This window comes from Tenrec ecaudatus, chromosome 4 (genome assembly GCF_050624435.1).
Source record: "Tenrec ecaudatus isolate mTenEca1 chromosome 4, mTenEca1.hap1, whole genome shotgun sequence".
In the NCBI taxonomy this organism is placed as follows: domain Eukaryota; kingdom Metazoa; phylum Chordata; class Mammalia; order Afrosoricida; family Tenrecidae; genus Tenrec; species Tenrec ecaudatus.
In genome coordinates this window covers 9,325,009-9,352,056 of record NC_134533.1, presented here as the reverse complement: position 1 = coordinate 9,352,056, position 27,048 = coordinate 9,325,009, and the positions used below count along the sequence as shown (strand labels likewise).

Here is a 27,048-nt window from a genome sequence, read left to right as displayed (position 1 = left end):
CGGTTGCTTGAGTAACACACCTCTAGTTCTTGCTTGCCTTTGATATTTCTCTGGGTCACCTCACTTTCTGCAGGGGCTCCTGCTTGAGATCTGCCACTGTGTGCCCCTCTGTGGAGTTGGGGTTCACTGTGAATTTGGGCTTATGATTTGATTAGCTTGCTTGGCAGCAGCCTTCGCTTTTATCCTGTTAGCAGAGGTCTGAGTATTTAGTAGCAAAGTCCTCCAGTTTTGAGCCTCTTTCGAGATGCCACATGGAGCAAAGGGGTGGACTGCTACCCTTGCTTGGTTCAAGTCTCAGTAGGCTCGAGGGAGGAGGGGCTGGGCTGCACTGCTGTTGATGTTTGTGTTCTAGGCTGGACACTGAGTCTCGCCTGTGTGTGCCACTTCTCGGTAACTCTAGCACCTTTGGAAAATCCAAGGTCCGCCTAAATGATTTTTTGAGAAGCGCAAGCCCCTGGTTTCCTTGCGTATGACTCTCCCCGTCCCCCAAGACTGTCCCTGTGGAGGTAGCTGTTCACGCACAGGTGTTCACTTTGTAGGATTCGGGCCACCGCTTCCCGAGGGAGAGCCGCAGTGTTCACCTGACTAATGAAAAGGCTGTCATAATGGGTTAGGCCCACAGGGGCCCTGCCCTTCTGTACTTGAATTCCCTGAGAGAAAACGCTCTACCTTAATTACCGTCATCACACTGGCAGAGAGGTGTGGCTGCTAATTGATTAGGTGGCAGTCTTTTGCATTGATGTGGAACTGTTGGTTTTTGTTTTGTTTTTAATTTAAAAGAAACAAATCAATGCGGTCCAGGTAGGTTTCCTTCAGAGAGGCAGAGGTCTGTGCTGATGTCTCTTCGTCACCTCATGTCTCCGGTTCTGTTGCTGCATCCTGGTTTGATGAGCCGCAGTCAGAACCACGCTGTGGACCTCACTTGTCACAGGGCGCGTGCGTGGCCGAGTCTGGTGGCCCCAGATCCCTTTATTTATCAGGCCTAGATTTCCTTCCCTCCTTCTGTCTTAGAATGGTTAAACTCTGTTCTGAAATGTATGTATCTGTCTAAGATGGTATGTAAGAGCAAACACCCTGCCCTTCTTGAGACCACAGAGGCTGTTTGTGAAACAGCCGCCAGCATCCAGACTGTCAGACACTGATGCTGAGCCTTCACCATGAACTCCCAGTTCCATGTTCGGGAGCCTTGCATTCTGAACGTCTTCATGGCAAACCGGTTACCGGAGCGCCGCCAGGAGCTTGTTCTGGTATCAACTGTACAGAAGTGGTTTGAAACCGACTCCCATCGCCCCCTTTCCACCTTAAAAAAAGTAACTCCAAGAAGTGATTTCTTTTTAGGTAACTTGGACCGAGCTTCTCTATAGGTTTAGCTGTATTTAAGACCTGAGAGAAGCTAGTTTCACATTCTCCCAATGGAAGACTCCGGCCTTTGTCTTTCTCCCCTGGGTCTGAATGAATGGACTTGGCTTTTTTTAGATGATAAAGAACCGTCTCTCTGTGCGTGGTGGGAATTCTATTTCTGAGCATCTCCAAGAAAGAGCACACGTTCTTCTCCATCGTCTTTCTGAAGAGCGCCGAAACCACCGGAGGGCTGGGAGAAGGCGTGCATCAGGGCCGACCAGAGCAGCGCCAACCAAAGGGGGGAGGAGGAAGGGAGAACGAGTCCACAACCAGCGGGTGGAAGTCAGAGGAAGACTGTACAACGCTGCCTCCTGAGTCTGGCCCGCCACGGAGCTGGGTTCTTGCTTCAGGTCTTCTCCATGATCACCACCTCCCGCTAAAGGCTTTTTCTGGCTTCCTCCATGCCCACAAGCCTCGAGCAACTTTCCCTTCCCATAGGAGCTCTGGTGGCTTCGAGCTGATGCACTGGGCTGTGAACTGCGAGGTCAGCATTACGAAACCACCTGCGCGCCGCTGGAGAAAGACGGAGCTTTCTACTCTTCTAAAGAGTTTCTGTCTGGGAAACTCAGCAGGCAGTTCTGGCCTGGCTTGGCCTGTTGGGTCTTTATTACTGGCTCGGAGGTAGAGAGGTTGCTTTGGTTTTTGGAAGCTCTTCTCACACCCTCCTGACTTCTTTATTGGGTGAGTCCTGTTGTCTTTCTATCTGAGGCTGCCGTTCATCTTTACCTCTTCCTCCTGCCCACTCGGCCATTGCACTCGTGTCACCAGGGACTTGTGGGTGGAGCCCTGCGGGACTCTTGGGGCCAGCTAGACTCGAGACCTGGGCTCTCGGGAGCCCCCTTAGCCCATGGGCCTCTGCAGAAGAATCCAGGCCTCCAAGCTCTCGTGAAGTTCCTGGATCTGCTCGCTCACACGCTGGCTGGTGTGATTTGTGCTTATCTCTGCTGTTAGATTAGCCGCTCCTTTGAAGCCTGGGCTGTATTTTGCCCTTTCTGTATCCTTTTCTCTCCCAGAGCCCATTAGAGGGCTTTGCACGTGGTCATTGCTCTGTAAATTATTTGTGAAATAAAATTCAGAAGAATGATAATATGGGGCATTGTTGTCCCCATTACAACTGCCCTTGGGGCAGTCTGTCCATCAGGTTCGCTCAGGGCGTGAGGACAGGGAAGGTTGACACTCTCGCTGGATTGCTCTCAGGACTCCTGAGCGAGGAAGCCCTGTCTGACCTCCCCGAGTCAGAACCAGAACCAGCAACCCCAGCACTCTGACCTTGCTGAGTCTGAGTTCTCACCCTACCACTTTGCAGATTACCCTGGGCTCTGCCGCTGTTGCTCTGGTTGTGTTGGCCGCATCCCTCTCTCGGTTTCCTAGTGGGTGAGCAGGGTACACCGGTGTTGGGAGTTTTGTCCAGAACTGGCGTGATCATGTGGCCTATGTCAGGAGGCCGGAGCTATTTATAGTGGGAGAAACAGCTCAGAAACAGGGCTCAGGAAGCGCGGATTTCACACCACCTCAACGCTTGGGGATGGTGAGGGCCCAAAATTTCCCCTAAGCATCTTGGGAAATGGTTGGCTCTTCTGAACTGACCAAGAGCTCTGGGGCGATAAGAGATCCCGTTAGCCAAGACCACTGTGGGTCGGGCAAGAGTGGAAAAGATGAGCGCTTTCTCCCCGTTCCCTTCATGAGTGCGTCCTGAGTGAGGACTCTGAGTGAGTTGTAAAAGCTGCCCTTTGGAATCTCCTGGTTGGAAGGTTGGGTCGGTGGTGGAGTCGCCTGGGACCTGTTAGACGGGTCGCCTTGTGCTTCCCTCCCTGCCGCCCCCCAGCAGGGAGAATGAAACTACCGCCGGCTTTGCAAACTCAGTTCTCCTCCTGCATTATCTGTCGTTGGCGGGCGGGCAGAGCGCGCAGAGGGCTCAGGTGCGATGGGAATGGGGTGCAGGCGGGACAGGCACCAGGCGGGAGCCGTCTGCTTTCTTCTCTGCACAGCATCTGTTCAAGGGGCTCAGTCAAGGGCTGCCCCCTGGGGCCCACTGGAAATAGACTCCGAGACCTTGGTGGCCCAGTGGATGCAAGGTCAGCGGGTCAGACTCACCCGCGCTCACGGGGTCACTCCCAGTTAGTCTGTTCACCGCCGGTGGTTGGATTTGGGCTTGTTGGTTTTTTTGGCGGGGATGGGGGTGGTGGTGTTGGTGTTGGTAGGTAGCGAGGAGGCGAGGGCAGTCTGGGAAGCTCACAGGGGCGGTTGGACTGTGTCATAGAGGCTCGCTTTGAGTCTGCTTGGACAGCATGATGATGAGTTTGGTGGTGGTTTTGGCTGAGAGGTGAGAAGCTTGTAAACTGGGGGAAACAGAAGTCTAGGGGAGAGAAGCTCTTTCTCTTGGGCACCCTGAGCAGAGGGTGAGCATGTTTCTAGGTCCTGTCACTTAGGTAACACGTCAGTTTTCCCACCTAGGAGGGGAAGTTTCCCAGCTTGGGGACCTGGCACCCAGAACTTGTTAGGTGAGACTTGCTGATGGAGCCTGCCCCTTCAGCAGGCTGATCAATGTAAGCCAAGGTCAGGAAATGGTCTGCAGACATGCAAACAATCCCCACTTCCTGTGGCCCTGCCTCCCTGTGGTGTTGGGAGGCTCAAGAGCCCAGAGCCACTGTGCCTCTGCCCTCCACCCAGGTTGGACAGAGCCTGTGTCCCCTTCCATCCCTGCTTTACAGCTTGGGAAGCACATCTGGAGAGGGTGGTTGGCTTGTTCAGGTAGAGAACGTGTCTGAGCAGGATTGGATGGAGAACAGAGCGCATGGAGCCACATCCCCAGATGCAGGACTGCTGCTGAGAGGGCCTGAGTGTCAGACCTAAAGCAGGAGGGAGGCTGGGAAAGGACCCATGGAAAGGCAGCCTCCACTCCAAACCCTGGGTCTGCCCGAGACTGTGCCCACAGAACAGTCTGTAGGCGCCCCAGGGCCCTGCCCCTGCCCTGGCTGAAGCCCACTCTCTGACTGTCGTCTTGAAACAGGAAAGGCTTCCCCGAGGGCCTTACTAGTTGTCCAGAGTCCTGGTGGTACAGTGGTTCAAAGAGCGCTCGTTCACGTACCCAAAAGCCTGGGTTCTGACCCCACCAGCATGTGGCAGTCTGCTTCATAAAGGCCTCACCGGCTCGGAAACCCTGTGACTTGGAAACCTGCTCTGGCTCAGTCCGGTGGTACTCAGTTCTCAGTGGTACTGGTTCTTCGCTTCTGTTAGGTGCCCACACGGAGCTTGGACACGGAGGTAGCACATGTCCACTCCCCACGTGGGCCACACTGAGCGAGAGGATTTCCCAGGTGGTGGGAGGAACCCAGGCCTTGCAGCCAGCAGCAAAGCCTGAGCAGAGTTCCTCTAGGGCAGCGGGTTGAGACCCCTTTGGGGGTTGAACGACCCTTTCACGGTAGCAAAATGACTGTGATGATATAACAATGAAAATAATGTTGTGGTGGGGGGTGTCACCGCCACATGAGGAGCTGTGTGAAAGGGTCGTGGCATGAGGCAGGTTGAGAACCCGTGCTCTAAGGAGCACCTGGCGTGGCATGGCCTGGGACCCTGTGAGGTGAGGAAGATGATGCTTGAGGAGCTTCCTGGAGGCAGGGACGGCAGAATAAAGGCCTGGACGGGTTGAGGCAGATAACAGCCCTTAGTAAGACTTAAGGAGAAGTTGGGGGGCGGGAGGCTGGAGCTTCAGGTGTAGGAAAAAACTCCAGAACCCAGGTTGTTCTTAGCGTGAAGATGTCTCTCTGTTGGTGGTGGCGGTCAGTGCTGGTTGTAAAGGAGAGTCCTGACTGTGTCGGGCGCCTCCAGAGTGTGCAGGAGGGACAGGTTTTCCTTGGCGCAGACCAGGGCACAGAGAAGGGCGGTCCGAGGCTGCTGTGCAGCTTCGTTAGGCCCAGGGGACCGCTGCCTTTCCTGGTGGCGAGTGAGTGGGCGATGGCAGCCACCGGAGGCTTTGCAAGCCTGAGAGGCCCCTTGTGTGGAGACAGAGGCAGCCAGTGGGGAGAAAGGGCATACCGGGCATCCAGCCCTCCCCGGCGGCCACTCCTTGACTAGCGTTCCTGCCGTCAAACAGCACCTCTCTGTGGCAGCCTTGGTCTCTGCTCTGGAAACCTGGGGGAGGAGCCGGTGGCTGTGGCTTCGGCACTGCCCTTGGTCACAGTGACCTGCCCCTTGAGCCTGTCATTGGCGCCCGTGGCACAAGTAGCTGTAGGGGCAGACCTTCACTTATGGGGAAGTCAGAAAGGACGGCAGCAAAGCTCTGAAAGCAGGGAAGCCTCAGGCTTCCTGGGACTGCGATAGGGGACAGGCTCTAGTTCCCGTCCTGACTTTCCCAGATACTAGAAACCTGCTCCTCCCCTGGTGGTCCAGTTCTGATAGGACCATTCACAGTTCCTGGCATGAGGCCAGCCCCTCCTCAGCCCAGCTTGCTGGATTTGCATGCTCCCGGATTCCGCCCTGTGCAGCTGGCCGCCTCTGTCTGAGGGCCTGAGATTGGAGGCTCCTGCTACGGGAACCCAGCTGCTCCCTCCCTGGTTTTGGGGGGCGGGGCTTGAAAATAGAGAATCATAATCTCCCTTCCTCCTCCTCGTCCTCTCCTCCTTCCCCCACCCTTGCCAAGCAAACTGGAGTGACCGGCTCAGAGCAGGACTCAGCCCGCCTTACTGCTCTGCATGACAGCCGCGATCTGGAGGAAGATTAATGGACGCGTGAGTATGAGCGTGCCCAGCACGCTGGTGGCCCTCGCAGCCCCTGCTGGCGCTCACGGAGGTGTGGCAGGTGTGGGCTCCTGGCATCCAGGAGCTCAGGGCCCCTCACAGGAGGCAATGGCGACCCTGCCAGGTTCTCTGCTGCCCGAGGGAAATGGCAGGCGCTTCTGAACACTCTGCTCTTCAGAAGAGCTGGGTGGGTGGTTTGGGAGGTTATTCCTGGAATCCCTTGCAGTACAGCGTCCCACCCCCCCACCCGCCAAGCCAGGTTCATTGGTTCCTAAGCTCCCTCCGTTCTCTCATTCCTGACTTCAGAGGACAGATCTTCACTGGCCTCGGCCAGCCTGGGCTGGGAATGAGTGGGTTGAAAAGTGGCGGTGGCTATGCTGCTTAGGAAAGGGAGCACATCTGGCCAGCAGGTGTGTCGTCTCCTCCTACCCTACCGTGCGCACCCCCCTCCCCTGCAAGCTTGGCCATACCAAGCCACCCCAGCCTGGTTAGTTAGGGGCTGTGAGAAACTACTTTGCAGAGACCCAAGGGAGGAAGAGTCTTAATTTCTCAGAGCTGTGGGGCCTACACTGCTTGGAGCTGAGGGCTCAGGTGCTCACCGCCTCCCTCCCCACTGCCTCCTGTGTCTGGTGGCCCAGGCTGACTAGCTAGAAAGGGGTGACCCTGACCTGGTCTTCACACTCCATGCCCCCTGCTCCCCTCATCCCTGGGGCTACACTTGAAGTTCCCACGGGGGTGAGGAGTGGACACAGGCAGTGCCATCCTCATGACTGGCCTTCTTTCTGCCTGAGAGCTTGGGCACAGGGCATGGGCTTTCTCCCAGGGAACCATCAAAGCACCCCCTTTCTTACACCTGGGCACACATTTCTCAGCAAGACTTTGCTCAGTTCCCAACTGGGGACTCTTGAGGGGACCCCAAGCGGCCCCTCCCTTTAACCATTCACTGCTGTCGAGACATTTCCAACTCACAGTGACTCAACCCACCCCCAACAAAGCAAGATCCCCCCCCCCCCATGAACCTTTTATACCAAGAATATTGGAAAAACTGAGCCGTGGTTCAAGGTCACTTGACCGTAAGTGGTATTTGGCATAGTTAGCTGGTCTGGCATTTGGTAAGAGATTTCTGCTTTATATTTGAGCAAAAGACTTTTTGGCTGGCAGCCTCTGTGCCGTGTTCCCAGTGCTTGCCCTGTGCACACGTTCACCCCCTCCCGTTCCCACCTCTCTTGGCCAGCTTCTTGTAATCCTCTTGCCTCTAAACAACGGCAGCAGAACATGATGCCCCCCCACCCCATGACCTTGGTATCGATTCCTGGGCTCGCTGGCCTCAATGGCAGATACCACAGCCACTGGACATGGTGGAGCGGTTCTGGTGGCCTGAGAGCTGGGCCCAGCAGCTGTGAGAAGACAAGTGCCGAGGGTAGTTCCTTGTTGAGCTGCGGTGATACCAGTCAGGCCTAGTTCTGGCATCTCATTTCTCTCCTGCCCTGGTCTCCAATCCTGTCTGCAGGGGCCTAGCACACGCCGCTGCTTCAGGAACCTAGCCCTAGCACAGAGGCCGGTTCATGGGATGCAAGCCAAACACCCAGATCCCCAACAGGGAACCTGTTCTGCTGGGTGAAAGACAGCTGGCAAGAGGACCCTCGCCACCACTTGTGTCTCCCTTCAAGCTAGAGACCCACAGGAGCTGGACCTGCAGCTTAGTTTTCCCTCATCCACAGCTCAGGAGGTGGATTTCAGCTTGAGGGGGTATAGCCCACTGCTGTGGGTTCTGACCCACCAACCCTGGAGGACACAGTGGAACTGCTCCTTCGAGTCCCTGAGACCGACTCTCTATGGGAGCAGGTGGCCGCATCTTTTCCTGAGGAGTCGCGGGTGGACTTAAACCCCCAACCTTGGGGTTAGCAGCCCAGCCCTTAACTCCCAGTGCCTTCGGGACTGGTCCCAGGGGCTGTGCAGGTGTGCCTCTGAAACAGTGGTCAGCTTCCCTTTTGAGACGATTGGCTCCAAGTGTTTTCCAGCCCTTAGACCTAGGAGGTCTGAGCAGGACTGCTGGCCTGGCGTGTACTCTGTGTGCTCCTCTGGAGGGGTGTGGATGTCTGAAGGGCTTTTTATCAGGGGGACCTAACGGGGAGTGGCCTTTTAGGGAAGAGGTGAGCTGCTTGCAGCCCTTCCAGACCCCATAGGAAGCCCTGCCCAAGCTGAGCAGGGAGAGGGGGTGGTCTCAACCTGGCTGGCTCTCTTAGAGCTGTTTTTGTGATGTGTCCTGTGCTGGGTAAAGCCGCTCAACCAGGGGACACCCTCAGAAGACACTTGGGGAAGCTGATGGCCATGCAGCAGTAGTAAGGGCTTGTGTGTCGTGGCCGAGGTTTTGGAGATTGGGGAGTGGTGCCTCTTGTTTGCCAGGCCTGGTTGGGACCCTTTTACAGTGCTAGGGTTCTTTGCCCTTGATGGCCAACATGGACTCTACACAGTAACAGAACCTGCGCCGCAGCCTGCTGCAGTCCAGCGAATTTCGTCAGGCGGTCTCCCGGGTGGGCTTTCTCTCCTAATCTCCAGGTCTTTGTTTAAGCAGCAGGCTACTGGCAGTTCGCACTGCCCTCTCAGAGTGAGTTTGGAGGTGGATAGCTAGAGATTTGGCTGCTTGCCTGCGTCGGAACAAACCAGCATTCTCTTGTTTGCAGTCTGTGTAATAGCACGTGCAGCAGTGCCCAAAGCTGCTCCCCTTCCTCCCAAGCCCACCTGTTAATTGGTGGTTCTGGTTCCTGAGGGCTTCCACCTGCACATGAGCTAGTCTGTACCCTGGTCCTGCTCCCAGGCTGTCGCAGGGGCTGGAAAGCTCAGAACCTCAAGTCTGACCCCAGGTCCCCTGCTGCCGCTGCTGGGGCAAATCAGCTCTTCTGGGGGCCCTGCCCTTTACTGGGAAAGCAGTGTGTTCGGGCTGTCTCCCTGGACCCTGAACAGATGAATTGACTATAAAATGTGCGTTTTAACAAGCACTTGTAGGTAGATGGCTACCATCTGGTTTGCTGTACTCCTAGGCCACTGCCAGGAGAAAGACAAAGCTTTCTACTCCCTTACAGAGTTACAGTATTGGAAACCCAATAGAGGCAGTTCTGCCTGTCTTAGAGGGTTGCTGGGATCCGGAATCAACTCGATGACCGTGAGTTTGACCAGCAGCCGTAGAGCGGGCATACTGTGGCCAGTGAGCGAAGACGGGCATCGTAGTCGCAAAGCCACACACGGACAGGTCCTCTGGCAGACACACACTTAGCCATCTGACCAGTGAACTCTCCTCCATTTCTCTGCCGCTTGAGCCAAGGCACCTGCCCAGCCATGTCTGCCCTCAGCCAGGTCCAGCAAGCCCAGAAAGGTAGAGATGAGGCAAATTTCCTGCTTCAGCCACCTTGGAGCTGGTAGCTGGGATACTTCCATAGAGCTTGCTCCCCCCGCCACCCCTTCCCCGCACATCTGTGCACTGTCTCTGGCCCCCTTTTCTTCTCTAGCCGGAAGTTTTCAACCTGGTTTTTCTGATCCTACCTTCTATATGGTAGTAACCATTCCACTTTACCCTCCACCAGCCTCCTTCCTCATCACCACTGGTTCCCTCTCCAAATGCCCATGTCTTACCTTCCCCCCCCTCCCCCGTGTCAGTTTTGTTTCAAGACCTCCTCCAAGGTACATGGAGAGCAAAGACAGCTTGTGTGTCCATGTTTCTGCCTGGCCAGTGAGTTAGAGCTCCTGGTTTAGTGCATGGCTCTGTGAGACAGGTTTCTGTGGGAATCCATCCTCCTCGGATGGGCCTTTGGTGTCCGGTAGGGCTTTCTTTCAAGTTGGTACCACGTTTATTGTGATTCTGGCGGCAGTTTCTGGAGCAGATTCATTTCCCTTGCAGCGCTTCATACCCAGCTTGTTTGGTGACAGTGGTCTCCCTCTGTACCAGGACTCTCCTCTTCTTCATCCCTGGCTTCCTGTTCCCATTCGCCCATCTTTTCTGCCCTGCCTGCTTTCTCAACTTTGCTGTTGGGCAGGTGGTGCTCTCGGGTACCCTTCACTTTGTAGGCCTGTCTGTGTGATCGCTGGGAGGGGGGTGCATTCTAAGTGTGAAAGGTGCAGAGGGCCATCGTTCTGGGGCTCTTACCACACAGTCAGTTAGGTCTTCTTTGTGGATTTGAAATCTGTTCTACCTCCCCCCCCACTCTGTCCAGGCCCTCCTTGTCAGAGCAGTCAGGCGTGGTAGCCGGGCATCATCTAGGGTCTTCAGTGTCAGGCTAGGAAGGGTTGGGTTTACGTGGTCCAGTTGTTTCCATGCGTTCTTGGTTGTCTGCACTCTTGCAAAGGTAGGGTGTAGAGCATTGTCCTCGGGGACTGTATTCTGCCTGTACTTATTCTGGATAACCCATGAGGCCGTATGATTGTAAACTCTCAAGTCCATTGGTTCAACTCTGCAGGGTGTTTGGTTATGGCTAAGTCTTCATGACCGTGCCCACGTACCCGTCTCCTGTGTGCTCTGATGTATGTGTTTGCAGGACATAGGTGTGTGTGTAGAAATGTCTGTTACCCAGCTGTTCATGTGTGTACTCCTCTGTGTCATCCTCACCTGTTGGACTTGGGTCTCTTGGTAAATGGTGTGTACGTCTGTTTTTTCCTTTTGCAGGCTTATATAACCCAACCCTAACCCTAAAGCCCCTGTCCTCCCGGCAGTTATACCTGGAGGACAGTTATAGCGGCCTGATGGGACAGAATAGCAGTGCTTCCCTCCCCGGGATTTCTGAGGCTGTGTCATGGGAACACCCACCTCCCCACCTCATCTTTTTCCATCAGAGTGACTGGTAGGCTCAAACTACCAACCTTGTGATTAGCAGCCCAGTCCTGAACCCGCTGCGAAGTCAGGGCAGGATTGTGCATGCTGCAATCTAATCGTATTTACCAGTGTTGTGTGTTGCTTTTCTAGTGGGTTTCAAAACTTTCGATGGCTTCCTTTATCTCAGCCACTTTTTGCCGACTTCCGGGGGCGGGGGGTGGACTTGCCGTTCTGAGGGTGACGCTGTGGTACTCTGCACCCCTCAGGATGATAGCCTTGGGATCTGAATGTGGCAATGAGGCTCTGCCCTGCAGGGTCAGCTCACCAGCTGGGAGTGGGTTCCCCTAGTAGCTATTGCCTTTTCTTAAATTCAGGATCCTTTGACTAATATGCAGCAGTAGATTTATGTGTGCCTTGTGGAAGTGTTCTGCTAAGTAGCCTCATTGTCCCAGAAGTATGTCTCGCTAAAGTTAAGTCATCTTTCAGGGTGTCTAGGGAGTGTTAAAAGGAAACACAGGCCACATATGACTGGACTGGGGGTGGGGGCTCACACCCATCTGGAGAATTTGCTACAGACCTGCACTCACCTTCTGAGATGATCCTGAGGCCTAGGTGTGGCCGAGTTCTCTGGTTCAGTTGACTGGCTGGTAGCTGGGGAGCCTGGGAAATGGGCAGCCCCCACTCCTGGACTGGGCCGCAGGGCCCCGCCTGCCCAGGGTGCGTGGTGCGGGGTGGAAAGTGGGGGAGTTCCTTGGTCGGCTGGTTGAGGATGTAGCCCCAAGTCAGAGTGCCTGTCGGAAGAGCAGCCATTAGATGGCACAGCTGTGTTGCCGTCTGGCCCTCTGAGGCCAGGGTGGTTTCTTTCACTTCTCCTGAGGGAGTCCTGACCCCTGGCCACGGTGACTTGTGGGGCACGCAAACTTTGCCCAGTGCTTTTTTCCCTCCTGACATTTCCTCCTTCACCCCAGAAGATTCTTCCCCCTTTGCAAAGGGAGGATTGGGAAGGCAGCATTTTTCCCATGTCCAGACGGAGGTGCAGTGGAAAGAGGAACTGGGGTTTGTCCAGCACCCTGTGGCTGGGGCTGGAGTCGCCCCTCGCATGAGCCTTGTAGCAGGCGCCGTGGCAAAGGGGCCGAGTGGAAGGGTTAGGCTGGCGCCCAGGTAGCAAGGCTGTTGCGTAAGCGCTGAGAGGGCTGGGTCTTTTTTCTTTTACGGTCTTGTGCTGCTTTTTCACTTTGTGTTGGCAAAAACCCCAGGATAGATGGGAGATTCTGGGAGGAGACGATCACGCTGGTGAGTCAGCCGAGCTCCCCAGCTGCCGTTTTTAGTTCCTTTGCTTGTCTGCAACAGGAGGCCAGGCCATTTGGGGAGGGTGGAGAGTGCAGGCTTGTGCAGAAGGACAAGAGGCAGGTTTGTAAGGGTGAAGTTTGGGGACACACAAGGCCTGACAGGGCCCAGCGGTGAGTGCACTGGCTCAGGCAGGCAGGAGCCACAGGGGCAAGCAGAGCTCCAGAGTGGCAGATGTGGAAGAAATGTCTCCTCCGTGGGCACTGTTGCCGCCCCAAATCAGGACTGCTGGGAAGGGCTAGGGTTGTGTGGCCTGGCCGCAGCAAGGCCGGTGGTTCTGGCAGGAAAGCAAGGGAGCAGCATGTCGTCAGGCAGCGGAAGTGCCCTGCTCAGCAGCAGGGCCTGGCAGTGTCACTAGCACAGGAAGTTGGGAGGAGAGGGTGCCCCTCTGACAAAGGTAGGCCTGGGCCCAGGCTGCTGAGGGTGACCAGCCAGATCCCTCCCCGCTGTGCCTGGATTCCCCCGTCTGCAGCCTGTCCCTCAGGCTTTGTCTCAGAAGAGAACTCTTTGGGCCTTCTCGCCACGTGAGCTCATGTTCACGGAACCAACTTTCCGCAGATTGCACTCCTCCTTGGGAAGGCACTCTCGGGACCCACCGGCCTGAAGACATCCTGGCATGTTACTCACCTGTACAGAGGTGTGCAGTCAGCACCATGTGGATGTCCTGCTGGCCCTGGCTGCAGAGGAAGGCCGGACAGGCGTCCGCCACCAGCCAGTTCCCAGGGCCACCCACAAGTGCCTGAAAGGGGAAATGGGTCTCCCAGCAAGAGGTTCTTGTCCTCTTCCTTCCCCATGGCCTCCCTTACATGTGAGGCCACTGGCTCCTGGGAGCATCGCTGGGGCCAAAAAGGTGTGCTTGTTTCATCGCACGGGCAGTGTGCTGACATGGGCAGCTAGGTGCCAGGCACTGGGAGGCACCAAGGGCAGAGGAAAGTGAGCGAGTCACTGTCCCCGACCTTTCAGGGCCGCAAGGGAGTGAGGTGCAGGGACCCAGATTCATTAGAGATAAGCAGTTTCAGATAAAATACCGAGTCCAGGGCAGGGCTTGAGTTCTCCAGCTAAGGTTCTTGGGACAGGGACTGGGGATAAGTGAGGGCTAGGAGACCTGACTTGCCTACCACAGTCTCGTGAAAGAGGGGTTTATATGATGGATGGAGTGTGTGTTTGTGTGTCTGTGTAGCCCTTCATTCACAGTTCGAGGTCAGTCCCCACACCATAGTCAGACTGGTAGAGCTACGATTTGACCCCCATCTGCCCAGCTTCAGAGTAATACCTTCACCGTGACACTCCGTAGTACAGCTTGGCCTGGGACGAGCCCACAGTGCCCAAGCCCGGGGTCCAGAGAAGAGTGTGAAAAACTATTAGACAAAGACATTAGGGGTGGGGGATGCCCTGGTATCCCCCAGTTCCCACAATTCTCCATAAAGTGAGCCAAATCTTGATGCTGCTGCCTGCCTTCTTCTCCCCACCACCCCCAGCCTCCTGCTGGCAGGCTGGCTCTCCTGTGATGTGGAGGAACTCGTTGGTCTCCATGGTTACAGTAACCCACTGGTACGGGAGGAGCCAAATGGAGTGCCAGGCTGGCAGTGTGGGCTTCCCCCCAACTCTTGGCACCATGTGGAACTGATAGTTGGCTGTTTCTCTATCCCTCTTCTGGAAGGAAGGAGTTACAGGCTGGCCGGGGAGGGTGTGGCATGTGCCTTCTTGGGCCACTCCCCTCAGTGGGAACTAGGGCAGTGCCTGCAGCCCCTCTTAGTGGACATCTGACTTGTCCACTGCTGCTTGTCGCGCAGGTCCCCTCGGGGCCCAGAGAAGCCCTCGCTCGAGAGGGGAAACCAAGGTGCTGCCGAAACTTGTGAGGAGACATCATGGAGAACTCGATGGAGCCCTTTCTGTGTGCCAGGCGCCTCCTTTCCTCCCCTGGGCCCGGGCCCGGGCCATGGCTTCAGCTGCTGCCCACATGAGCTTCCCAGTGAGGAAACTGAGACTTGGCAAAGGTGGGGCTCCAGCCCAGGCTGTGTTACCCAGGCCCTGCCTCGCACACAGTGTTGGTGCTCACAGGAATCAACTGTGTGTTTCCATCAGTGAACTTTGCCACTAGCGCTCAACGAGGGTTGGTCTCAGCAGCAGCAGTAGGCAAGGCGTGAGAGAGACCAGGATGGTGGGGTGAAGGGATGCTTGGGCTTTCTGAACCCAGGGTGTATATTAGACCCCCCAGGTGTCAGGAGGGCCAGCATTCTGGGCGGCTTTGTAGGCAGCTCCGTGCCTTGACTTCCATGAAAGATGGGGACGGGCTATGGGAGCCCCGTGTTCAGATCCTCTCACCTGCCCCTCTCTTGCCTGCGTGTCTTCCCAGGCAGGCTCTGGCCCAGGCTGCAGTGCTGGGTCTCTCTGCCCTGGGGCAAGGGGAGAGTGCAGGTCGTTGGCAGCAGGGGCCATTGAGCCACCTTGTTCTTGGCCTTCTGCTGGAGTTATGGCCCCAGTGGTCTTTGTCAGGAAGGTTCCTGGCCTGACTGGGAGGGAACCAGCCCTTCAGCGGCGGTGTCTGGCCTCAGATGGCCCCTGTCGCAGAGGGCTGTGGGGGCCGTCACAGGTACTTCTGCAGTAAGGGCGGCCTGCGCCCAGCCTTGCCTCTGGACCGTGCTCACCGTAGCTGTACGAGCGCCCAGCGGCTGCTCCCATTTATTGGCTCTTGGCAGTTGCTCAGGCAGCGAGGAAGGCTCGGATGCAGACAAGCAAGAAAACTGGAGAAGAGCTGTCTGCACAACCAGAGGGCCCTGCCCTCCCCCAGCCTAGAGGGACTGAGATACTCCCGGCTGGGTGCTGCCTCCGGGTCAAGGCCCTTCGGCCTCCTGCCATTCGGATGTAGGCACCGTTCTGGGCCCCATTGCTTGCTCCGCCTCAGGGCCTGCCAGGACCATATTCTACTCAGTTCAGACTTTATCTGGGCCAGGCCTGAGAGCAGGACCAGCTCACTTGGGGTGGTGGTGGGTTGGCGAAGGAGAGCCCCTGGATGTGGCCTGCAAGCCTCCTGAGCACAGTCGTTGCTCCTCTTCAGACTGTGGTGGAGCCGCTGGCGCCATTCTCTTCGGGGTGGGGGTGGGGTGGGAGGGAAGCAGGGGGAGCAGGTGACGAAGCCCATCAGGGCACCAAGAGGGTCAGCAGTATGCCACGCTGAGGGCAGGAGCCCTGGGCGCCAGTCAGGCTCTGCACTCAGAGGCCCTGGGACTTCCGGCAAGTCTCCTAACTTGAAGTTCCGCTTTTTAGCTGTAAAGTAGGGGTGCCCTCTGCCCCCCCCCAATTATGAAGTGAATGCCAGGCCCTTGTGGGCATCAGGAAAGTTGAGTCTGGCAGCCCGAGCAAGGTGGTCTCCTGCACACATGTCTTAGGTATGCAACTGTCCCTGGCTGGCCATAACCACCTCCGAGGGGGCTTTCAGAGCCGCTGGATGGGGGAAGGAGGCGGGCCCTGAGTCCTGGGGCAGATGGAAACTAGAGCTAATGGCCCGAAGACAGGGTAAGAGCCAGACAAGCCTGGAGCTGGCTGGGGTCCAAAGGAGCCCCTCTCCTGGCTGAGGCAGCTGAGTCATGGGCTGGACCAGAGGAGGAGGTGGCAGCAGCCGCCTTGTAGCCCCAAGGCTTCAAGGTAGTAGGGTCCTTTGAGGAGGTAGGTGACTGGCCACGGGAGGTGCAGAAATCTAGGAGGAAATGCCCAGGATTGAGGCTGAAAGGTCTTTAGGCCCAGCCCTCCTCTCGCAGTGACAAGGGCTCTTGGTCTAGAGGGCTCAGGGGGCCCACCACCTTGTTGTTGGTTCTGCCGCATTCCCAGTGTTCTCCCCCCACCCCCATCCCCACCCTTTACTCTTCTTGTGAGTGGGGGCACTTGATTCCCCTCACCTCTGAGCTAACATAGGTGACCCATACATTGACCTCCCAGCTCTGGCCAAGCCCTTCTGATAGTGTTCTGTCCCTACCTGGGTTCCACCTGCCACAGGTGAGATAAAGGTTTTATGACAGCTCTGGTGAGAGAGTGTCCCTGCCCTCTCCAGCTGCTACCCTGTAAGGCACCTTGGGGAGGGTGTGGCAGCCCACTTCCGGGGAGGGGGAGGGGAGGAGGAAGTGGCTGTAAACCCGCCTCTTTCTGGCTCCCTTCCTTCCTGTTCCCCTCCTGCCCCTTTCCTCCCACCTTGCTCCTGGTGTGCTGTCCTGGGACTGCAGGCACTTCCTGGCCACCAGGCCCCAGCCCAGAGAGGCAGCGGTGGGGCTTTGTCCCTGTTGCTCTCTGTGCCAAGCCCAGTCTCTCTGCTAGTGGTAGTTTCGGTTGCGACACCGGCCAGGTTCCCAGGCAGGAGCCGCTCGCTCGGCCTGACTGCTTCGCTGCCTTTCAGTGAGGAGGTGGTGGAAGGTGTCGCCCGTTGCCGCTGAGTAAGGGTGGCTGGCTGAGCCGCCAGCCCCCGCCCTGGGCCTGGCTCTTCCCGGCCTCTGTACTTTGCCCTCGCTGCCTGACAGGTTCTGCTGTGGGCTCTGCTTGGATGGAAGACGCTGGTAGTCCTTGTCCCTTTCTCCAGCCGGGTATGTTTCCCCCCTTTGACTCTGGGATTGCCCACTTCACTCTCCACCTCCTGCCCCAGTGCAGAATCTTCAAGGAATTGCTAGAGGGTGCCAGGCAGTAGCATTGGGTAGCAAGATCCACGGGCGGGACTTCCAAGGGCCCAAAAGGCATTGACAAGGGAGGGGAGGGGGACAAGCATCAGAAGACTCCACCAGACAACCTGGGCAGGTGACAGCGGGGTGGCTGGAACCTGGGACCAGCCCCCAGAGGAGTGCCCCGGTCACTTCTCCCCTCACAGGACCTCGACATGCTCAGCCTCAGGCCAGGGAGTGCTGACCACTACCCCTCCCAGCCCTGGGAGAGCCTCAGGACACTGCAGGCCCAATGTCCGCTCTTCTCAGAGCTGTTGGTAGGAGCCTCCAGCCTTAGAGAAGGGGCCCTGCCTACCTGAGTCAGCTCCTGGCTCTGGGCGAGGCTGTCTTCCGGGCGGGCGGGCCTGGCAGTAGGCCTCAGCCAGCTCTGAGCTCCCCATAGTGGTTTGAGCCCTACTTCTGGACCAGGCCTGTGTCATTGCCATCTATCTGAAATGCTGCCTCACAGGGTGACCTATGACCCCTGATTTTCTGCGAAGACTGCCTGAGAGCCAGGAGGTCTACTTCCCAGGCCTCTGCTGGGGCCCCGCCTGGGGAGATATGTCGCCGGGTTTTGCAAATGGCTGGTGTTTGACTGTAGGACAGAGGCGGCGGGGAGAACCTGCTTCTAGCCAGACCCTGCTCCTCAGCCCCTCGCCTGAGCGGGCCCAGGCCCTGCTCACCTCCACCTCATCCTTCAGGATGCCGCCCCGTGGACGTGGTGGGGCTGCGACCCTGCCAACATTGTCTATGGAAGTCTCCTTTCTCTCCCCCAGCCCACGCACCCACTGTGGGTGTGACTGGAAGGGAGGCACAGGCTTCAGAGGCGCGCACTCGGGCTTTGGAGGGGAGTGAGCGGGCCGGAGCCTCCCTCTTCCCTGTCCTGGGTGACCCAGCTGCCTTCCTGGCTGTCCTCCTTCCTCTATTCCTAAAACCGAGGGCCTGGTGTCTCAGACCCCAGCCGGGAGGGACTTCTCCAGGGAGCAGGGCTCATAGCATTGCTTATAGGGGTCGCCATCTGGGCCACAGCTGGCTTAGGAGAGGCCGACTGAAGTCCAGAAAGTTACTCCCAGCAGGCGTTCAGATCTGAGACTAGTCATGTGTAGGGACGAAGGGAAATAGCCCCCACTCTTCAGGCTCAGTACTGTGAGTGGGCATCGGGGTCTGTCATTTACTGGTAGACAGTAGGGGATGTTTTCTAACCAGTGCAAAGAAGGGAACCCAGGTGACGTTAGCTCAGGGACTTTCCAGTGCCAGAGCCGGGACTCGAGCCCCTTCTGTTGAGCTGCAGAGCTCATCCACACACGTAGACCACCTCTCGGCACGGGCGTGTGTGCAACACCCCACTGCGCCTCTTTTGGTGGCTTCCTTCCCTCGTCATAATCTCCTTCTGACGGAGGGTGTTGAGAGTAACACAGTTAAGATGTGGCTAAGTAGCAGATTGAGGGATTGAACCACCCACCCTCTAATCATGACTGCTTTCACACTAAGAGATAGGGTGTGTGAGGGGACCTGCATGGCGGTGAATGTGCCATGGAGGCCTATGTGTTGCTGAGTGTGATTGTGGAATGCTGTCCTGCCGTGCTGCCCAGACTAGTCAGTCCCTGCAGCTAGAAGTCCCAGTCTATAGTGCCCAGATTTAGCCATAGAGGGAGGGACCACAAGAACAAAACCAAACTTAACTGCCATCAAGTCGATGCCAACTCCAAGGAACTCGAGAGGACAGGGTAGAACTAACCACCCCTGTGAGTTTCCGAGGCTGTCACTCTTTATGGGAGTAGAAAGCCCCTTTCTCCCACTGGTGGTTTCGAACTGCTCACTCGCAGTTGGCATCCAAGTGCAGAACCACTCCACCCCCAGGCCTCGGAGAGGGAGAGACAAAGGAGTGAGGCGCTGGATCCCAGTGCCGACTGCAAAGACTTCTGGAGCTGCTTCCTTAGGCTCAGCCTCTAGAAGAGAAAGTGAAGCCACACCCAAGGAGGAGAGTGAAGGCCACTCCTCTGGGAGTTGACTTACTCCTCCCCTTCAGGGAGGAGGAGGAGGCTGGGAGGAAGCCTGGCTGTATCCTCAGGGAGGATGGCCCAGAGGGGATAGATCCTGGAGAAGGCCCTTCTTTCCTTGGGTCTTGGGGGGTGGGTCCCCACGTTCTTTCTGAGGGAGACGAGCAGGTCTTTGAAAACCGACTTACCTGGTGAGCGTGGTTAGAGAGCCAAGGAGGCTCAGGTGAGCGCCTGCCCGGGGGCTGCAGGATGACTGAGTAGACCTGAGGGGTGGGGAGCACTAGGACTAGAGAAGGGAGATGGCTGAGCCCAAGGTGGAAAGCACCGTGGAATTTCAGGAATCTCCCCTTCAAAGTCTGCCACATGCATGGCTTCTTTTCCCTTCAAAGGCCCAACTCCAGGTGCTTCTGGGATCTGGGTCAAACCATCTTCATAAAAGCAGCCAGCAACTGCTGTGCCAAGGGACAGGAAGGGGCCTGTTAGTCACAATAGCCGAAGGGTGGACAGTCCAGGGTCCCTCAGCGGGTGAGAGGATGAAGAAGTCCAGTCCGTGCACACAACAGAGTGCTGCAGAGAGATGCCGGGCTGATAGGCACAGAGGGGAGCTGGACAATGCCAGGGTCAGGGCCCTGAGTCACACAAAGGACAGGCAGGGCAGGGCCTCACCTACATGAAATAGCTAGAACAGACAGCTGCACAGCCAGGGTCCCTCGTTTGGGCTGGGGCTGGGGGAGGACTGCGGAGTGAGTGCTCTTGGAGTGAGTGCTCGCAGGGTGCTAATAACGTTGATGGGAAGGAACGAGAAGTGGGGAGTAATGACGGACAGCATAGAGAATGTCATGCCTCTGAATTGTACCCTTCAAATGGTTCCAAAGGATGAATTATTTTATTGCATGTGATTTACCACAATACGTTTGTGATGAGAGAGAAAGAGGAAAGCCTTACATTGACACACTGAAGGACGGGAACGTGTCAGAATAATTAACTTTCATTATTACTCCTCTGCCTGAAAAGTATCTGGTTGGTTAAGCTTCTGGCCAGTGAACCCTGGGCCTCACCTACACACATGTGGACACACGCGCAGTCCTCAATGTCATTGACTGCGCAGCTTTACAGAGTAGAGAGCCCCGTCTTTCTCCTGAGGAGCGGCTGGGGGTTTCCAACTGCTGACCCCGGGGACTGTAGTCCAACGTGCAGCCATGATGCCACTAGGGCACCTCGTCTGAAGGGCATTTCTTCCCACTTAGAGCAGGAGGGGCTGTGGAAGGAAGAACTTGGCCTCAAACTGGACTGTCTCTGGAAATTTCCAAGGCTGCTCTGGGTGGTCCGGGCTGGGGTTCTGGCAGCACCTTGGTTCCCTGTATGCTGGAGGGGGTGACTTCATGTGTCCCTAGCGAATCTGGATCCAGCACCCAGCTTTATCGAAGTATATATTTAGATGGCATGACGTTCACCTCTTGTAAGTGGGTTTTAGTAAACTTGTGTTGTTGGGCACCCCAGTAGTCCTCTGCCCACCTGCGTCATCTTGACCAGGCCACCCCAGCTCCAGGCTACCTCTGAAACGTGGCCCCGCTGTCATACACAGGGGACCCTATGAAGTAGTCTTTTGTAGCCAGCTTCTACTTTCGGACAGAATATTTTGAGGTTCTTCCACCCTCTTAGTTCATTCATATCTGATATATAAACCCGCACCTACTTTACAATAATTTTTTTAAGAAGGGGAAAAATCAAAACAAAAATCTGATCTATAAACTCATCTAATTCACAATTTTAAAAGTTTGTAGATTTTTTTCCCCATTGCAATGCTTCCTTTGATCTCTCTTTCTCCCTGTCTGATGCTTTTTTCCGCAAAAACCAACCCAAACGAAACGTTTTATTGGCATATACCCCACCTGTCAGCTCAGTAGTTCGATCAGTCATGTAAAAGCTGTACAACGCAGAGCGCTGTCAGGGCTCCGGGGAACGGTGAGGAAGACCACCCGACACTGTCCGCATTCTCCCTGGCTGCCTGGCTTTTTTCTCCCTAAAATTAAGTCAGGAATTTAAAAATGTTAAAAGTGAAATTTTGCTAGCGCAGTAGTTATTTCTGTAATAGCAGTAAGAGGCTCGCTCCTTTTCACGTCTGAGTGCGTTCCGCGTGAGGACAGTTGGCGGACACTCGATTGTGTGGGGCCATCGGGAACGCGGCTGCTGTGAGCGATGCGGACAGGTCTCTAGCGACTTCGCTAAGATTGGTGTGTCGCGTCATCCGCCCAGTTAGCGCGAGCAGCTCCACGGTTTTAGTAAAGCCACAGTGCATGTGCATGTGCCACCAGTCAGAACCTGTTCAGCGCACACACAAAGCCCTGCTCCTTGTGACCCCACTTGGGCTAGCAGAGAGCACCCACTGATCCACTTCTGTCGATGGAATCAAATAGCGCCGGCTCCTTGAAGGCCGGTTCTTCCTATGAGCACGTTGTCCCACATCATGTTCCACAGGCTAGGTAAATCACACTTTGATGTCCTCCCACCCCTTGCTGCCCAGGGATTGCTTCTACCTTGGGGGCTGGGAACATTAGTCTCCCCCTTTGTCACCCCTCTTACTTCTCTGTGTCCTTGTCTGAGCTGCAAGCTGTCTAGGTGGGGCGGGGAGCAGGGCAGCATGCCGCTTGTCGTGCCCAGGCCCACTCAGCTCTCCCATCATTGGCCATCCACCAGAAAACTAGCCTCACTGCCAGCAGGTCCATGCCGACTCATAGCGACCCTGTAGGACAGAGAAGAACTGCCCCCCTGAGGATCCCAAGATTAACTCTTTACGGGAATAGAAAGCCCTGTTTCCTGAGGAGTTGCTGGTGGTTTTGAACTGCTGACCGTGCGGTTAGCAGCCCCATTTGTAAGCACTGCACCCTCAGGGCTCCTTCGGTCTCCATCTTGGGGCTGGGCTCGGTATCAGTGAATCGATGGTGGCCCCCTGCCCTCTGGGGTAGACAGATGTGTGCAGTGTCGGGCAGCCTTGTGGGCTCTGAAGTCGGTCTGACCCAGCTCTCCTGGGTGTGGGGTGCAGCCTTTCTCCCCGTGGGGAGCAGAGTGGAAGTAGTGGCTCTCGTATGTGACATGAAAGAACCCCTCCCTGCGTTACGAGTGGGGGAAGTGCATTGCCTGGCGTGGGGACGGTGACGGAACAGCTCGGGTCCTGAACTCGGATGCCCACAGTCATGGCAGCTGGCTCTTAGGTTGTGCCCGTTGCAGGGGACGTTCTCTTCTTTCTCTCTCTTGTTTTCTCCTTCCGTGGACTCCCTGTATGCCTCCCAGCCCTCCAGAGTCACCCGCTGCCCCTCAGCCTCCTAAGTGCAGGGCAGCATGCCTGAAGGGGTGTCTGTTTGGGTCCTCAGCCCACCGTGGGACACCTGGACTCCAAGCCCAGCAGTAAGTCCAGCATGTTGCGGGGTCGCAACTCGGCCCCCTCTGCCGACGAGCAGCCCCACATTGGCAACTACCGGCTCCTGAAGACCATTGGCAAGGGTAACTTCGCCAAGGTGAAGCTGGCCCGGCACATCCTGACTGGGAAGGAGGTGAGCTCTGGGGTGCCCGCACCTCCCAACCCTGTGGACACTGCAGCAGGTGGTGGTGCCCGCAGCCTCTTGAGATGAGATGAGACAGGAGAAGTGAGCCTGTGGGGGCGCGGAGGGTGGAAGGGGGGCATTCCGTGGCTGCAGCCTGGTCACGGAAGTAACCGGGGTTCTCTTCCCTCCCTTCCAGGTAGCTGTGAAGATCATTGATAAGACTCAGCTCAACTCCTCCAGCCTCCAGAAAGTAAGCTTGGGCAGCACCTGTCCTTGCCCACCTGCTCCCCGCTCAGTGGTCTGTTCCCCTGGGGACCTGGAGTTCCACACGAAAACCTCTGACCTTGTCTTGGCCCCGCACACCCCTCCCTGGACCTCTGACCCTTCCTGGGCTTTGCCTGGAGCCCCCAGGTGACTTTCTGGGCGGTTTCCTGGCACAGGGTCATTATTCGGCCACTTGCCCACCTTGCTACCCTGCTTCCTATATGGCAGTTTCCTGGCCTGTGGTCAGCCTGATATAAAAGCCCATTTGTATCCTTGACTAGAAACACGGGAACCTACTCTAAGGTGTGGTGCGGTCCCCAGGAGTGGCTCTAGAAAGACAAGGATAAAAAAAGAAAGACAAGGATTAAAAAAAAAAAAAGACAAGGATAAGAGGGGCAGGTTGTCTGCCAGCTGTCCTCCAGGTCTGCACAAGGGGCAGGCCAGGTGCCCCCGCTCTCTTGCCCGTCTCGGCTTCTCTTGGCTGGAGGGCACACAGGCATATGCAGAGTCTTCAGACGAGTCTGGACTTTGGACCCCTCCCTCGCTGTAGAAGCATCTCCAGGGCCCAGGTATCCCTGAAAAGCAGGCAGCGATATGCAAAGGAAGGCTGTGGAGCGCGGTTTGTGGAAAGCTGCTCTCAGTGACTGTGTGGTATGACGCTGGAGACACAAATCAGGTCTGCAATTTAACCACCTGACCTGGATTAACTTCCTTGCTGTCTGTTTTGTTTTGAGCTTTGTGTCAGGGGGCCCCTGTCTGAGTTGAGAGAGCCACAACCCGATGCTGATGGACAAATGCCACTGGAGGGGCTGGGCTGCTGGGCTGTCTTTGCTGGAGGTGCACACAGCATTAGAGGGCCAGAACCAAGGGGGTCTTTCTTTCAAAGGAAACCAGGCTACCTGGACCTCACCTGGCCCGCCCTCCCCCAACCCAGTTTCTAGGAGGAAGGGAAAGAGGCTAGCATATTTCCTGGCAGAGGCTACACAGGGATGGAGAAGCCAGCTTGGGATGGGCCATTTGGTCTCTGGAGCAGGCAGACTAGCTCTCTTCCTTCCAACTCCTCTCCTCCCTCTTTATCCTGCAAAGGACTAGCAGCCGTTTCAAACCCTTGGGCTGCTTGCTCAGCCTCATCACTGGTTAAATGTGGTTGCAGCCATGGAGACCCGAATCACCTCCAGGTTCTAGAGCAGCCCCAGGAAGCCGAGCTCTCCCCGGAGAGTAAAGGAGACAGGGCCTGTCCTCGGGCGGCCCCTCTGCACTGGGCAGACAGACCCCAGATAGATGTAATCTGTTGTAGGGGCAGATCTGCAAGGGTTGGGTGCCCCATCAGGCTCACTGACAATAGCCTCCTCACAATGTTCACCGGACAAACCCTGACTCGCTGCAGTCACACCAATGGGACCCCTGGTTTGGGCCCCGGGCTCCACTGCCTTCACCCAAGACAGGGAAGAAAGCAAGAAAAACCCAAGCCACGTCACAGTCGGCCTCCTGAAGATTGGAAGGCCTGTCTCCACTCCTCTTTCCAGCTTGTTAAAGGATAGGATGGGAAGTAGGGGGTTGCTATTTCCATAAGCCATGGCCTGAATTTTCCAGCTCCCATGTTTGTCTCTTCCCCCCACCCCCACCCCCCAAAAAAGCACCTGTCATAGGACCACCTCTGCTCTCTGCAGGTGGTGATGTCCCACATCCAGTCTCTGCCCCCCCCCCCCCAGGGGAAAGAGACCTTTTCTGTCGTTTCTCTGTATGGGAATGGATGGTTTATTCCCAAAGTGAGCGTGAGTGTGTGGAGGTGGATTTGATTAAAATTGGCACCAGCTATATATAGGAGTGGGTTCTTCTCTCAGCACCCCAGAGGCCCAAGAGGGGGGCTTCTCCCAGCCTTCCCCCGCCCCCCACCAGAGGCCCCGCAGCCAGGCAAGCACAGAGTTGCTGCACAGGAGCAGCAGCTCAGGTTTGGAGGAGTCCCCATAGGAAGCTGGGCCTGGCGGACGGGAGGGGTGCAGCTAGCTTGTGCACATGCCCAACCTGGGTGAGCAGGTCAGTAGGAGAATGTTCTAGTCCAGCTTCCAGCTGGCCTCTGCTCATCCTCTGTGTACCAGCCGAGCGAGCCACTGAGCCACGGGGAAGGGCCTTGGCCCCACCTAGTGTTCTTGGTGGAACCAGTGTTGCCCAGGGACTCTTTACTGGGGGCCAAGGGCCGAGCGGGCATCACCACCAGTGTTTTCTCTTCCAGCTATTCCGAGAAGTAAGAATAATGAAGGTTTTGAATCATCCCAACATAGGTGAGAGCCACTGCTGTCCACTGTCCAGCCTGCCCTCCTTTTGCCCGGGCCCCTGGCCATCTAGAGGGGCGGGGGTGCCCAAGGTGCCTCTGGGGAAGATCCCCTCAAAATGCTGCTGCCATCCCAGTCCTGATAGTTGGCTGGTATGAGAGGAACTCTGGGTGTAGGGGAGAGAAAAGATGCTTCCACCCCCTGGGATGGCCCTGTTGGGTTGGGCCCTACTGCTGCTTGAACTCAGCCTGGGCCTTTTCCCTTGCAGTTAAGTTATTTGAAGTGATTGAGACTGAGAAGACGCTCTACCTTGTCATGGAGTATGCCAGTGGAGGTAGGTGTGGGTGTGAGTCTGGGTCACCTCTTCCTGCCGTCAGCGCCCCAGCTCCCCAGCAGCTCAGGCCGAATTCTCTGCCCCTGTCTCTTTCAGGAGAGGTGTTTGATTACCTCGTGGCTCACGGCCGAATGAAAGAAAAAGAGGCACGAGCCAAATTCCGCCAGGTGACTGACTCCCTCCCTGCCTTCCCAGGTCTCTGAGCGACCTGTGGCTGTCTGTGCTGCAGCCTAGCCTCTGTGACCCGCTGCCAGGTGCCCTGCACTGACCCTTCTCCCTGCCTTGCAGATCGTGTCTGCTGTGCAATACTGTCACCAGAAGTTTATTGTTCACAGAGACTTAAAGGTGAGTGGGCGCTGGGATGGTCTCCCCATTCTCACCACACCCAGCCTCTCGTTTCTTTTTGAGACACACAGGAGGCACCTAGGACCACTTCTGATAGAGCCTTAGGACAGGATGCTGGGTCCCATGCCACCAGGGGAGTGGAAGGGTTTGTCACTTCAACGCTCAGAGCATCCTCTTCCGGTCCTTGCTAGCCTGGCGGGCGCCTCAGGCCTTGCTGGTCTGTCAGGCAGCAGGGGCAGACCGAGGGTAAATGTCTGACGCCTGTGTAGCTTGGGCTTTGCAGACACCACCTCCATGCTGCCTTGTGAGAGTCCGAGCCTGCCTACCCAGTGGGCCTCTGTAGACCCGCTCGAGCTCCGTTAGCCTGGGCGCAGGCTGGCGCTCGGGCTGCTTGCTGCTTCACGCCTCTTGGAGCCTTCAAGCCTCAGCTCTCTCTCACAGGCTGCTGGTGCCCTCGAAGCCAGGCCTTTTCAGACAGGACCTGCCTGGCAATGGGGGGTGGTGGGGTATTTTTAAGATGACTTCCTAGATGTTCCCCCTTTTCCCAAGCTCCTTCCTGTCCTTGCCCTAGTGTGGCCTGCCGACTCTGTCCTGCTGATGTTGTCACCTTACTTCCCAGGCAGAAAATCTGCTCTTGGATGCCGATATGAACATTAAGATTGCAGACTTCGGCTTCAGCAACGAGTTCACCTTTGGGAACAAGCTGGATACCTTCTGTGGCAGTCCCCCCTATGCTGCCCCAGAACTCTTCCAGGGCAAGAAGTACGATGGGCCTGAGGTGGATGTGTGGAGCCTGGGCGTCATCCTGTACACACTGGTCAGCGGCTCCCTGCCCTTTGATGGGCAGAACCTCAAGGTAGGATGATTTCTCATCTCCTCTCGTCTTAGCCCTGACCTCTCACCTTTGCCACCCCTCCCCATTTGTCCCAAGTCAGAGCTTCAGAGAGGGGCTTGCTCACCGGAGCAACAGGTCAAAGGTGCTCTGCCCTCTCCTGACTTGGTGTTGCGCATGACTGCGTCGGTCCTCCCGGCCTGCTGTGTGTGGTTGAGTTGACCCTCCCGGCTTATTGGTGTTGGTGCCATGGAGGCGGTTTCTGTCCTGTAGCATCCTCAAACTTGTCCCTTTCCTGAGGGCTTTCCTCTTCCTCACTGCCCCTCTGTGATATCAAACATGATGCCCTTTTCTGGGGACTGGTCTCTCCCAATACCACGTCCAAAGTGTGTGAGATGAAGTCTCACCATTTTTGCCTCTAAGGAGCACTCTGGCCGCACTTCTTCCCAGGGCCGGTTGGTTTTTGATCTTCTTCTCTGGCACCACCA

General features: G+C 56.5%; 1 protein-coding gene across 5 annotated transcripts in view; it reads left to right on the top strand.

Annotated features, from left to right (window-relative positions):
• Window positions 1-27,048, top strand: part of MARK2 (microtubule affinity regulating kinase 2) — a 53,503-nt gene that overhangs the window by 17,086 nt on the left and 9,369 nt on the right. For 4 of the 5 annotated variants that reach the window (XM_075545552.1, XM_075545554.1, XM_075545556.1 and 1 more), the window contains exons 2-8: window positions 22,342-22,521; window positions 22,709-22,762; window positions 25,010-25,058; window positions 25,318-25,383; window positions 25,480-25,550; window positions 25,672-25,728; window positions 26,348-26,584. In XM_075545552.1, the coding sequence (XP_075401667.1) occupies window positions 22,342-22,521; window positions 22,709-22,762; window positions 25,010-25,058; window positions 25,318-25,383; window positions 25,480-25,550; window positions 25,672-25,728; window positions 26,348-26,584 (714 nt within the window). Of the gene's footprint in view, window positions 1-16,598; window positions 16,860-22,341; window positions 22,522-22,708; window positions 22,763-25,009; window positions 25,059-25,317; window positions 25,384-25,479; window positions 25,551-25,671; window positions 25,729-26,347; window positions 26,585-27,048 lie in introns of those variants that run through there. The other variant, XM_075545555.1, reaches the window with a different exon arrangement.